Source organism: Danio rerio, chromosome 1 (assembly GCF_049306965.1).
Source record: "Danio rerio strain Tuebingen ecotype United States chromosome 1, GRCz12tu, whole genome shotgun sequence".
NCBI classification, from domain to species: domain Eukaryota; kingdom Metazoa; phylum Chordata; class Actinopteri; order Cypriniformes; family Danionidae; genus Danio; species Danio rerio.
The window spans coordinates 23,521,922-23,536,484 of NC_133176.1; the positions used below are offsets into that span (position 1 = coordinate 23,521,922).

General features: G+C 39.3%; 1 protein-coding gene across 2 annotated transcripts in view; it reads left to right on the forward strand.

The window, feature by feature from the left end:
• kdm4c (lysine (K)-specific demethylase 4C) overlaps window positions 1-14,563 on the forward strand; it is a 34,958-nt gene that overhangs the window by 17,119 nt on the left and 3,276 nt on the right. Inside the window, 7 exon segments of one of the 2 annotated variants that reach the window (NM_001083851.1) lie at window positions 764-945; window positions 1,032-1,230; window positions 3,034-3,110; window positions 4,900-4,955; window positions 5,320-5,428; window positions 7,231-7,419; window positions 10,409-10,579. In NM_001083851.1, coding sequence (NP_001077320.1) covers window positions 764-945; window positions 1,032-1,230; window positions 3,034-3,110; window positions 4,900-4,955; window positions 5,320-5,428; window positions 7,231-7,419; window positions 10,409-10,579 — 983 coding nt within the window. 2 annotated transcript variants of the gene reach the window in all.

The following is a 14,563-nucleotide window of genomic DNA, read 5'->3' on the forward strand; positions in this document are numbered from 1 at the left end:
TTCAGGATTGACTAATGGTCTCAATTTTATAAACTCATGAGATTGGAATATGTCAATGAGTAAATGATGACTGAATTTTTCTTTTGACGTAAACAAAGCCTTTGAATAATAATTATGTGCACATTCAGACTGATGGATTTTGATGGTCTTTTGCTATTGTTTTATAATGGTTCAACATGCACAATTACAGATTTAGAAAGCTGACAAGTTAAAAAAAAAATATATATATAATTATTACTTGAAGGGATAGTAAAAATGTACGGATCATTTGCTCACCCTCAATGAATCTCTTTCTTCTGTTGAACATAAACCATACATAGTGAAGAATGTTGAAAAAAAGCAACAGTATCTGGATGCAGCCTTGATGATGCAAGCTGAAACTGCATATCTCAGTGATGCAATGTCACATACGATGTACTCAATGGAGCTAGTGACGTAGGTCATGTTAGAAGTGGGGTTAGGTGAGCGCATTAAAAAGCATTGGATGCAGCTCAGATTGCACTGCACCAGGTCTGCATCCCCTCATAAAAAAACATAAAAAAACAGCCATTGACTTTCCTATGAACAAAAAGTACTATGAAAGTCAATCGCTTCATCAGAAGAAACAAGCACAAAGAGGATCAGAACAAATGAAAAATGAGTAAATGATGACAGATTTTTTTTGTTTTTTTTTTTGTGTGAACTTTCCCTTTAAAATGTTACATTGACAGCCAAAGAGTAAATATTTATTTGTGTGTGTGTGTGTGTGTGTGTGTGGTTATAGAGGTTATAGAGGAGTGTGCGAGTGAAGAAGATGAGCCAGAAACTGAGGAATGGGCAAAACCATTAGTGCATCTCTGGCAACACAGAAAAGCCCATTTTCAGTATGAACGAGAATACAACATGACCGCTGCAAAAAACGCTCCACACTGTGCTGTCTGCACACTTTTCATGCCATACCATCAGGTACCTTGTTTAGTCAGACACTAGGTTAACTGATTTTACATATGTGCTCTTCTATATTATAAGTCTTTCATATGTTTCTCTCACAGCCTGAGAACTTGGAGGAGAGAAGGCCTGAGGTGTCAATGGGGTCATGTTCCCTGGACGCAGGCTCAAGATCACGACCTCTGATCCCTGAAATCTGCTTTGCGTACCAGGAGGGTCCATGCCCGTTGAACACACTACTGGAGGAAGATGGATCCAGCCCTCTTGTGGTCTGCAGCAGCTGCTGTGTTCAAGTTCATGCCAGTATGTCACTGAGATTACTCAACACATTTAACACATAAATACTTTCACAAAATACCTTTAAATATTTAATCATGCTATCATAAAAAATTTTTTAGGGTCTTTAAAATAAATAGCATTTATTTGCTCATAAATTACAGTAAATCAATTAACTTGTTAATTTATTCATTAATTTTCCTTCGGCTTTACTCATCAGGGGTCACCAAAGCGGAATTAACCGCCAACTTATCCAGCATATGTTTTACACAGCACATGCCCTTCCAGCTGCAACCCAGTACTGGGAAACATCAATATACACTCATTCACACACATACACTACGGCAAATTTAGTTTATTTAATTCACCTGTACCACATAAATCAGGGGTGTCAAACTCAATACTAGGAGGGCCGAAGCCCTGCACAGTTTAGTTCCAACCCTGCTCCAACACACTTACCTGTAGGTTTCAAACAAGCCTGAAGGACTCAATTAGTTTGAACAGGTGTGTTCAATTAGGGTTGGAACTAAACTGTGCAGAGCTCCGGCCCTTTTGGAACTGAGTTTGACACCTGTGGCATATATTGTGGAGGAAATCGGAGCCGGCTCACACGAACACGAGGGAGAACATGCAAACTCCACACAGAAATGCCAACTGGCTCGGTACAATTTTTTCAATTACTTTCCCTACGTGTCACATGACCAAACTCTGATTAAGACTGTGGCTGAATTCTACTTCTGCAGCCACATTGGATCTCTGGTCAAGTAGGATGATGGACTCATTCTTGAGCTTTACTTTGAACTACATCAACAATAATTGGAAGCTGCGCTAGAGATGCCTTTAGACGGCATATAAAACTTGTCAGTGAACGATGAGGGCAAAAATAATTAAAAAATCGCTAATCGTTAATGAGTTAAAATGTACAATTAATTGAGATTTTGATTTTTGGCAAAAAAAAAAAAAAAAACACTGAGCAAAGTAACAGTAAACTGTACTACTAAATATCAATACAATTTAAAATAGCTGTTTATATATATATATATATATTTTTTTTTTTTTTTTTTTCATGCTTAAATTACTTGTGCTACTTAATAATTTTGTAATGAAAAGACATATTTTTAGGGTTCTTTAACATTAGAAAACTAAAATAAAAACAGCACACTTTATCTGTTGATTAATTTATTGCTGTATTATAGTATTCATTTCTAAAAAAAAAAATAAGATGATTTCTTTGCAAGGAGTGCCCTTTACAAGAGGGCTAAGACAGTAAAACTCTAGTGCTGAATATTAATACAACATAAACTGTTTTCTATTTTACTATACCTTAGTCTTTATTTTGATTCCAACTTTAATTCACTTTTGCTAAATTATTGGGTAACACTTTAGAATAACTATCCGTTATAACTAGTTAATAGATCATTTATAAACTTTTAGTTAATGAGTTACAAATGACTTGTTAAATAAAAGTTAATAGTTTGTTAATTATTTATAACTGTACCGTATAAATAGCCAATAGATAACTTACAAGCTGTTAGTTAACAAGTTCTATTGTATTAATTCCTGAACAAACACTAAATCTTACTGATTTAAAAAACATGCAAGTCTTAAATAATTAAAAAATTTATATCACATACTGTATGTTTATATACTGTAACATTTATTTCACGTACTGCAAATGTTTATTTACATTTTTAAAAACATTTACTTATTTTCAATGATGTGATACTTTGATACATTTGATTCATCATATTATATTTACATAAACTGAAATATTCATTATCAAAAATTGCTTGGCAGAGTTGAGTACGTAACAGTTGGATTGGTCTACAGGTTGCTATGGTGTTTCTGCTCAGGATGTTGGCCCAGTGTGGACTTGTGACCGGTGTGTGAGTGAAGATCTGGCAGCTGTAAGTAATCATTCATTCGCTCTCTATTGATCCAATCCCAAATGGCACATGTGTCCATTAAGTCCACAATACCATGTCCTATTCTTCTATTTAGCTTTCAGAAGGACTGGAGCCTCATTTACATTTATGCATTTAGCAGATGCTTTTATCCAAAGCGATTTACACATGTGAACACACACCTGGGGAGCTATTGGAGGTTCGGTGCCTTGCTCAAGGGAATCATCTCAGATGTGGTATTGAGGTGTATATTTATTCACTCTCCGCTCCAACAATCCCTGATGGGACTCGAACCGGCAACCTTTGGATCTTTTGGAAAAAGTGACTGCCAAGTTTAGGGTGCCATTTGGAATTGGCCCATAGTCTATGATTATCTGTTATGGACAAGTTGTGGCCTAATGGTTAGGGTGTTGGACTTGTAATCGAAAGGTTGCAGGTTAAATCCCGTTCCTGGAAGGAATTGAAAATGGGTGGAGTGAATAAATCGAACTCTCTCCATCTTTGATACCCAACTGAGGTGCCCCTGCCAAGGCATCTAGCTCTTGATTGCTCCCTGGGTAATGGAAGCAATAGTTGCCCAAAATTGTGTGTTCATACTTACACGGTTAAGCCTTGTGTGCTGTTGAAGATGTTTTCATCCACTCTGGGTTGTTTTTGAGTATTTGTTTTGGCCCTAACTTTCTCTCTGTTTCAGCTAATGGAATGATTTTTGGTGACAAATCTTATTTTGACACATATTTTGAGTATGAAAAAATTAACAATACACTGTGGGCAAATTGACTACCCTTCTGTTATGCTGGTGGCTGTTTTTGTCCTATTAAACAGTAAATAATAATACATTTTACCTCTTCCCAACAGGGAAAACCAAGAACAACCAAAAAGGCATGAGTATATGCTGTCATGGCTTTACAATTAAAAAAAAATATCATTATAATGAAGGTCAATGGGGCAAAAACAGCCACCAACATAATGAAAGGGTAGTCAATTGGAACAATACACAAGGGTTAAAATCAAAGAACCAATTTTATGTATGGGTAAAACCATACTTTACAAGACTCAAAAAATTCATTTCACTTATAAAAGGTCTACTTCAGACATTGAAGTCAGGATTTTCTTCCCCCTAAGTAATGAAAAAGCAGGAATTCTTGTTTGTCGTTTTAAGTGGAACCATACTGTGTTTTCTATTACGTTGTTTCACATGTGTTGTCTAGTAGTTTTGGTTAGGCTATTTTTCTTTGCCATTATGTCATTATTCTTACTTTTCAACCTGCAAATACTTGCAATTAGATGCAGTAACCAAGCTGTACCTGTTAAAATACCGTCTGTGGCTTTTTTGTCCATTGAGTGCTCAACACAATAGCTGCCTGTTTTTTCTTATCATCATTGACTTTATTTTCCACATGAAAATGAGTGCAGCCACTGAAACCTGAAGACCTACGAACTGGTCTTTTCTTATTATATTATTTTAATTTCAATATATTCTCATATACACACTGATTTGTAGAGAAAATAGTTTGACCATTTACTGGTGTTTACCACTCCTAATCTTTTAAGTTAACCATAGGCAACTTAATCACAGAAAAGAGCTTACTGTACTTCCCTGTTGCAAAATGTGCTGAATAGATCCTGGAAATATTTTTTAGTCAATTAGTAAGAGTCATGGAAAAGTTAAGCAATTTGACAATTGGCTAAAAGCGGGAACCTTGTTACTTGTTGTTTGAAGAGGATTATTACTGTTTACTGGTTTACTTTGTGCTTGTGTGTGTTTATACATGTTTCTGTTTTATATCAGGGATGTTGTTTGTGCAACCTGAGGGGAGGTGCATTAAAAAGAACCTCAGATGACAGGTAATGTCCCTAATTTACATTACTTAAAATTTCAATTATCAGAATCTAATTCTCCAATATAATATAATATAATATATCACTGTGTATTGAAGATTTTCATCAATTTTACAATTATATCAATTTTTGTCCTAAATGATGATGAAAATTGGTTTATCCTTTATATGATTGCCATTTTTGGTTATTTTGGTTGCTTTTTCACAAGTTCCTGACAAATTCTAATTAATACTTATACAAAACAGTGCAGAAAATGGCAGATTTATTACATATGTTCTCGAATATCTCCACTGAACGTAATAAGCAAATATGTTTAGCACAATCAATGTTGTTGAATGTTTAACTGGATCAATCGTGAATTATGCTGTAGATGGGTCCATGTCATGTGTGCGGTGGGGCTCCCTGAGGTGAAGTTCATTGATGTGGTGAAAAGAGCTCCTATTGACATCAGTGCCGTACCTGTACAGAGATATAAACTTGTGAGTAACACACACACGTATGTATTGCTGGTTTACAGGGACTTTCCATAGGTGTAATGGATTTTATAAAGTAAAAATCACTTATATGGTCTTCCCCATTACTTCATTTGTAAATAAATAATTTTCGGGAACAAAACCAGGAACCACCACACAGTTTTAGTTTTTCCAGTACATGACATAATTAAACGATGATAGCGCAAAAAAGAGCATAACAGTTCTAAACGGTCTTTAATTATTATTTTGCCTAATAACATTATGGGGTGACGCAGTGGCGCAGTAATTAGTGCTGTCATCTCACAGCAAGATGGTCGCTGATTCGAGCCTCAGCTGGGTCAGTTGGCGTTTCTGTGTGGAGATTGCATGTTCTCGCCGCGTTTTCGTGGGTTTCCTCCAGGTGCTCCAATTTCCCCCACAGTCCAAAGACATGCAGTACAGGTAAATTGGGTAAGCTAAAATTGTCTGTAGTGTATGAGTGTAAATAAGTGTGTGTGGATGTTTCCCAGAGATGGTTTGCGGCTGGAAGGGCATCTGCCGCGTAAAAGCAGGCTGGATAAGTTGTCGGTTTATTCCAATGTGGCAACCCCAGATTTAAAAAAGGAACTAAGTCGAAAAGAAAATGAATGGATAAATGAATAAATAACGTTATGGGTCAGTCATGGATGAAAACAAACGTGTAGCTACAAACTTAAATCCTACGAAACATCCCTATTCAGTTTACTAACACCACTGAAAATCAGTTCAATTTTTAAGTGAAAAAAAATTATTATTGACTCACTCGATCTAATCTTCAAGAAGAGCACACAGTTACCTCTTCTGTCAAGTTTTCTGGCTGACTTGAGATTGCTTTGACTCTGTCTCCCACTATCCTGATCCAGGGGCAGAGTTCCGTCTTCCTGAGATCTCTTTTAATCAGGTTTATTATCAGATTTACCAACGCAATCTCACGGTAATTCATAACTTTATGATTTAGTGGCTAATTCAGATGAATTCGTACGATTTAATTCAGACAATTTAGTATGATTTGCTCATCACCGGATGGGGTTAGGGGAGGGTGCTACGCCTTCTTTTTAAAATCGTACATTTTCGTACGACTGAACTCGTATACTAATTCGTATGAATTAGCCACTAAACTGACAAAACGTAAAATACTTACGATTCCTCGTGAAATCAGGCTGGACTTACTTGTGGTTTTATGAAAATATGCTTAACTGCTTCTTTGCCTTTTTTGAAAATACAACTATTATTTAGGCAGGCCATTATGTCATGATTTATTGTTTGCTGCTCACTGCACGTGAAACAATCACCAACCATTGAGAGTGATTGTAATCGTAAGTAAGCTGATTGGTGGAAAATATTGTTGCGGGCCAGTAGTTAAATTTGACTTTTGCTTTAACTTGTGCATGGTGACTACTGTTGTGTGCGTGCACACACAATTCACACACAGCCTTCATTTGTACTTATTTACATTTCTCTCTTTCATGCACACATGCAGGTATTAACCATGCACAAGTTAATGCCAGATCAATTCAAATAAATACCGGAATGCAAAACACGAATATCTGACATTTTCCAGAACAGGATCTGGCAAGATCCGGCTCAAATTAAGCACGGGTCCTACCCCACCCCTAATCCTAACCCTCACAGGAAACCTGTGACAAAATTTGAATGTCTTCAGGTGTGTCCTCAGAGCTTATGTCATTACTAGCTTATGTCATTAGAGAAAAATCTGTCTTTGTAAAAACCAACACAAACACATGCGCACACATTTTTACTCTCACGTCATTCTCTCTCTCTCTCTGTAGAAGTGTATTTATTGCCGTAACAGGATAAAACGGCTGTCTGGAGCTTGTATTCAGTGCTCGTGTGGCCGTTGCCCGACCTCGTTCCATGTCACCTGTGCTCATGCAGCTGGAGTGCCCATGGAGCCTGATGATTGGCCGTATGTGGTCTTCATCACCTGTCACAGACACCAGTCACGGAGCTCCAGTGCTGTAAGTTCTTGGCAAATCCAACGCAATTTCACGGCAAGTCATAACATTTTGATGTAGCGGCTATTTTGTATGAATTCATACGATCTCTTTTGTACATTTTAGTTGAATTTGCTCATCCCTAATTGACAATTGGGTTTAAGGGTGGGGTTTGGGGTCACGCCTTCTTTTCAAATCGTACATGTTTGGACAAATGAAATCAAACGAATTAGCCAATTTTCTGACAATATGATAATGTGCTGTATGTACACCAGAATACTTGTTCTGTTATTGACTTTTGGTCTTGCATCAAGTTTGGTAGAGCTTCTGTTGACAATATTTGATGCAGGATATCTGTGAGGTCTTAAAAAGTCTTCAATATCAAAATCTAAATTTTAGCCCTTATAAAGTCTTAAATACACTGAAATATTGACATTGTTTATGTAAAGCTACCCATTCAGGCCAACACTCATACATTCGCCAACAATTGATCTCAATAAATCTTTTAAAGAGCCCCTATTATGCATAAAAAAGGGTAATATTTTGGTTTTGGGGTTCTCAAACAAAGGTCTGATATGCATGCAAGGTCAAAAAACATTTTCATTGTCTTATAATATGCATTTATTTTTACATAATTATCCCAACAACTCCCATATGATTCATTCAGGGATTAATTTGTTCGCAAACCTCTCTTTGGCGCGATGCTAATCTGTGCTGATTGGTCCGATGACCCAGTCTGTTGTGATTGGTCGACTGCATTCAGCATGAGATCAACAAGTAGTCAGAGTGCAGAGTATGTGTGCGAGCCCAATTCAGGAGTGTATTAAAACAATGCAGTTTAACACCAGCATATTCTTACCCATGGCACTCATTCAGTATTTACTGTATCCACACAGTGGCAAAAGCTGAACTATTTTGAAACTTGACCACTGCATGTGTGTATGAACAGCTGACGATGGCTGTAGCAATGACAAACGGCAGTGGACCGCAAGCTCATAAACGCATTTAACTCCTTAAACAAAGCGGCATGCATCACGTTTTCAACGTGGCTTTAGACGTGATAAGAGAGTATAAAGAGTTTACCAGATACAATACAAGCGGTTAAAAGTAACAAAATACAATTAAATACATCATCTGCAAACTAGAGAAACAAGGAGGCAACCATGTTAATCGCACTTGTTACTTACACTTGTGAAATGGAGGAAGAACCTAATCCATGAACTGTGTACTGTTAAGTTCCTGTCAAGCTCTGACAAAGTCCCATACATCAATAGTCATTTCTGATCTTTCCTTTAACAAATGGCTGATGAATCCCCTGTTGTAAGCATGTGGATTGCTGAAGCACTTCTCAGAAAAATTATGGGAACACAGTACAAGGCTGGGGATATATTGCTGAGGTATTTTTGCAAAAAGAACTTCAACTACTTAAAAAAACAGGGAGCGCTAGCAAAGGAATGACATCTGATGCGGTACAGAGTTTGTTGTTGTCTCAGAAAAAGTTATATTGATTACATATTATATATATTATTTACATAATGCTTTCAGCGTATTATTACAGCTTTTCACCCAGTGATAATCACAGTGAATCTGCAAAATTAACGTTAAAGTGAGTGGCGTTCATCTGACAGGTCCATTTGCGATAGCACCCTCCCAATAGATCATGGGTAACCAACCCTGTTCCTGGAGAGCTACCTTCCTGCAGAATTCAGTCCCAACCCTAATCAAACACACCTGAACCAATTAATAGTGCCTAAAGCAGCACTTGATAATTACAAATAGGTGTGTTTGGTCAGGGTTGCAACTGAAATCTGCAGGAAGGTAGCTCTCCAGGAACAGGGTTGGTGACCCCTGCAATAGATATTGGATAAGATGAAATGACCAAGCATCCAGCCCGAAATATACAATCTCATTGAAGCATTGAAGTTAAAAGCCTACAAGTCTTTGGATGCCAACAATGTTGTTTTGTGTGGTCACGTGCAAGAAATAATGTTCCATGATTACCTGATTCTACACTATGTAGTGCTAAAAACCGAGGTTCTGCCTAGCCAAAGACAAGGAAAGAAGACGGAACTGTACAAGGCCTGGGTAATTAATCATTAACAAGCAAAGCGACTGCATTCTGACAGTGAACCGCACATGTATAGCAGGGTAATAATGTAAACTTACACATAGAGGTAAAGTTGGTTTTATATTCGCACATTCAGACTTTCTCCTTAATAATATAATTTCATAAAAGTATATATGCAAACTCTAAACAATGAAATCACATTAGCAGCCAATGACTATCAAAGTACAACATTCTTCACAGTCAAATAAACAGTGTTAATGTTGTTTTCAAGTCACACTTGCAGGTTATTTTAGACCGAATATTCAAAGTGTCGTGGTAAACAATATAGGGAGTGTGTCACAAGTTGTCACTGAATGAATGTGTGAATATAAAACTGTAAGAGTTGAAATATTGCAAATATTTTGATATCTTTGACAATTCAAAACATGAGCTGAAAACAGAGACTGGTGACTTAACAACCCAGCAGGTGGGAATGCGGGAAAAACTAATTCCTGCTGCATTTGCATCTGAGTCTGCTGAAACTCGGCTTCATCCACCCCATCTCACATATGGTCATTTCAATGTTTGAATTTAGGGTATAGCCCTGTATAGGTTTCTACTTGTTAGGTCATGACATATGGAATACTGTTACTGGGTCCTAATTGTTATTCATTTTAATTGAGAAAATACTAGTTTATGACCACTTTTTAGTCAAATCACACATTAAAGTGAATTTTATATAAAATCTCTGGACTTGCTGCATTACAGACACCAATATTTTAACAATTTATAAAAGATTACTTCACCTTCTGGCCATCTCTGATATTAGGCATTGATATACAGTATATATCAAGAAACCCTGTGTTTTTTTTTTTGTATTTTAAAGATGCTTTATGGTTTTTAGTCATTAAATGTGTCACACAATTGATCCATTAATGTTGAAAAGTTTTTCTTTTCTCCCCACAGAAAGTAAAAGTTAGCAAAAGCGAATTAGAAGTGGGCCAGACGGTGATCTCCAAACACAAAAACCTCCGGTACTACAGCTCACGTATTACTCAGGTCACGGCCCAGACATTTTACGAGGTCATGTTCGATGACGGCTCCTTCAGCAATGATACATTCCCTGAAGACATTGTGGTGGGTCTATCTCTATTAATCCCCAGTCAGATAACATGTTATTGTCGGTTCCGAAAGTTGCTATGTCAGATAATGTGATTTTTTTTCTTGATAAAATCTTGACTAGTCCTGGGTAACAAATGTTTTAGACTACACGTTCCTTCACGATCTGTCATCCCCGGATGTCTACGATGATTGTTATTTCCCAAAGCAGTCACAGGTGTTGCTATAACAGTTTCTTATCTTAATTTTAATGTTTTTTTTTAATCTTATGTCAATCTCATAATGCTTACTGACAACTAGGCTACATTATTTAAGGGCATTTTTTATGACATTAATAGAATCAAACGTATATTCCTTTTTACTATTAGGTTATTTTCTTTTAAATCTAAATGTGTATTGGTGATGCGGTGGCGCAGTAGGTAGTGGTGTTGCCTCACAGCAAGAAGGTTGCTGGATCAAGCCTCGACTGGCTCAGTTAGCAATTCTGTGTGGAGTTTGCATGTTCTCCCCGCATTGGCGTGGGTTCCTCCGGGTGCTCCAGTTTCCCCCACAGTCCAAAGACATGCGGTACAGGTGAATTGGGTAAGCTAAATTGTCCATAGTGTATGAGTGTAATTGAGAGTGTATGGATGTTTCCCAGAGATGGGTTGCAGCTGGAAGGGCATCCGCTGTGTAAAACATGTGCTGGATAAGTTGGCGGTTCATTCCGCTGTGGCAACCCCGGATTAATAAAGGGACTAAGCCGAAAAAAAAATGAATAAATGTATATTTTCCTGCCATGATTGCTTATTAAACAGTCTCTTGCCTGAACTTCCTGCGAGTGAGATAGAGAAAATGAAAGCACATCAGCAGCAAGAAAAAATCAGATGCTTAAGACAAAATATTGTCATATTAAAAAAAAAGCAAGTATATGACAGAGATTTGTGATACAATAATCAAAGTGAAGCTTTAACTTAATTCTTATTTTCCACAGAGCTTAACAAATCATCAACCCACACAGTTGAATAGTGGATGGGCACAAACAAAACAAAATAACTCATATATTTTTCTTTTTTGTTTGGTATAATTTGTTTCTTTATTGGCCAGTTATCTACTAGATAAACAAGCATAACAAGTCCAAGTTGAGGTAAAGTGCTTTAAAATCAGTCTGCTATATACTTCAGTGCCAAAGCACAAACTGGTTAGTTAAATAAAATAAAATCTAACCTAAATAAAATTAAAGTGAAATATTCACAGTTTTAGAGAAACAAAAGGTTTACAATGTCCCCGAGACGGGGAACGTAAATGTTATGTGGAAAAAATGTTTACTATGGGGATTTTTGCTAGAAAGCTAATCATCTGAAGAATAATAAAACGGAAATGAAATGCTAATAAATTGGTGGTATCAGCATACGCAGCTGGCAGCAAAGCTGATTGTAATTAAGTTCTGTATAAAGATACCAGCCATGCAACGCTAAGTTTCTTTTTTAGCTGAAGAGCGGAACTACAGCTGTCAGCTGAGGCGCAACCACTGTGGCAAAATAGCATAGCATTTCCATTTCCCCCTTGGTGAACGAGGGTTACGTAGTAACTGTTTTGTTCCCCAGTGGGAGAGGAACTTCAATGCTATGTGAAAAAACTTCCATTATGGGCAAATGTATGGAGAACGCCACAGTGACTGAACCTTACCATGTTGCTGGTGAGAGATTTGCCAGGCTCCAGCATGAGCACACCATCATCACCAGGGATGCAGCCCTCCAACGTGTCTCCTGGCCCTAACTTACCTTACTTACCTGTGAAGTGCTTAAAGGCTTATTTATATATTTTGCCAGATTCTAAAAAATACACCTAGTTAAGTTCTATGAATTTTAAAACACGACAGTACGTTGGGAAAGCATGCCAGTCCCAAAAGGGGAGGATGCTGCTGATGCCACCAGCTGCCCAAATGGGGAGACCTGGTTGCATAAAGACATATGGAGTAACCCTGAGATGAGGGAGTACAAATAGGAATGATGCTTAGCGGGGAGGGATGACACAGGCCCACCTGAAGAGGGGGGAACTGTACCATGGCATACAGAGTAAAGCATATGGGATCGCGCAAAGCAGCCATATCACCCTGCAGCCCAAGACCGGTTACTCACAGGGCTGAGCCTGGTCAGTACTTGGATGGGAGACCACAAGGGAAAACTCGGTTGCTGTTGGAAGTGGTGTTAGAGGGGCTAGCATGAGGCGCGCAATCTGTGTGAGTCCTAACGCCCCAGTAAAATAAAGGGGACACTATACTATCAGTGAGCGTAAAGAGTAGGGGTGTAACCCCAGTGTCCTGGCCAAAGTCCCTCAAGCGGCCCTTACGATGGACTCCCAATCATCCTTATATATATGGCCATACACAGTATAATGCGCAGGATAAACACATTACATTACCTATACCCGGAATGCGGGCTGACCGAGCTGGCATGCCAACAACGGAATAGGCCAGGCACCCAACTCCTTCACTGAGACAGGTACTGGGGGCTTCAGAGGAACTCTGTAGGGTTCAACAAATGGGGAACTCAACTGGAAAAAGTGAAAAGGGCCCACGTATCTCTGTTAGAGAGAAAGGTGTAGCAAGCATGTTACAACACCAAACCGAATTTACTCATTCACTGGAGTTATACAGCACACTTGAGTAAATCGGCTCTACTCGAAGATTATAAAATCTCGCTAAATTATTAGGTGTCACCCAGCCCGCATCTCTACAGATTTCTGCAATGCCCAGCCCTCCACTGGAGAAAGAGCAAGTCCCCTCTTCTCCGGATGGCCCAACTCAGGGACGCTTTGCGGTCTGTTTACCAGACTTAATGGCACCCTGGGATGGGGGCACTGAATGTCTGCGGGGTGCTAGATACTGCCGCTTAGCCGGAGGAGCAGGTGGGGGCAGTGGAGCTGGTCTTGAAGCTGCAGGCAGGCACCCTTGACAAGTAGCAGTCAAGGTGGATGGTGGGAACGGTCTTACGAACATGTCGATAGATGACTTCACCCATCGCATTTGACTGCTCTTTCACCGCAGTGACTTCCTGGGTGAATTCACCAACGGTGTCGTCAAACAGGCCAGCATGGGATATGGATGCATTAAGAAAGCGAACTTTGTCAACATCATGCATATCAGCCAGGTTTAGCCAGAAGTGGTGTTCCTGGACCCCTAGTGTGTGGCCGACTTGGTGATACGCAGAGCATAGTAGTTTGCGGTGTGGAGCTCATGCATCAGGCCTGGGTTGGAACCTTTGTGCAGCTTGGCCAATACCTGTGCTTGGTAGCGCTAATACATGGCCATTGCGTACTGGCCAGAACCAGCCTGGCCCGTGGCGGTGTAGGCTCTTACCCCGAAGGAACACAGATAACCTACACGCCTTGGACGTAAGACTATGCTGATTGTGCCAGGAAGAGGCACCATGCGGGCAAAGATTGATCGCAATGGCATGTTCAACCTGGAGAACTGCCTCGTACCCCCTGGCTGCTTTACCGTCAACGGTGGTGAAAGTGGAAGCGCACACGGATCTGGCAGAGAAAGGTCCCCTCCAAGAAGTATGAGCTCACTGTGCACTTCCAGGAAGAAGGTAACGAATGATTTAGAAGGCTTGGCCTTCTTCTAAACCTCCACCTAGCACCCATCTAGTCAGTCCGGCCATGGGGATGGGGGATAAAACATCTCCAGACCCACAGCCGAAGCAGCCCAGGAAAGCACGACCATCATATCTGCCTCTAGATACGATGCCTCGCTCATCACTCCGGAAGGAGGGAGCGGTCTAGATCCTCGTCAGAAAATAACAGCTCACCCTCTGATGCAGCGATGGACATCTGGTCCTTGGTGTCATCGAGTGAGAGGGCGACCATCCAGGAGAATGGAGTGCTTCACTCACTTGAAGCTTGGATGTAGCCCGCTGGGGAGTGGAAGTCTTGTGTCACGATGCCCATTTGTCGTTTATGACTCCCCACGACATCCTACATTAAGGAAATGTTGCCGAAATCTTGACAAAATTGTGT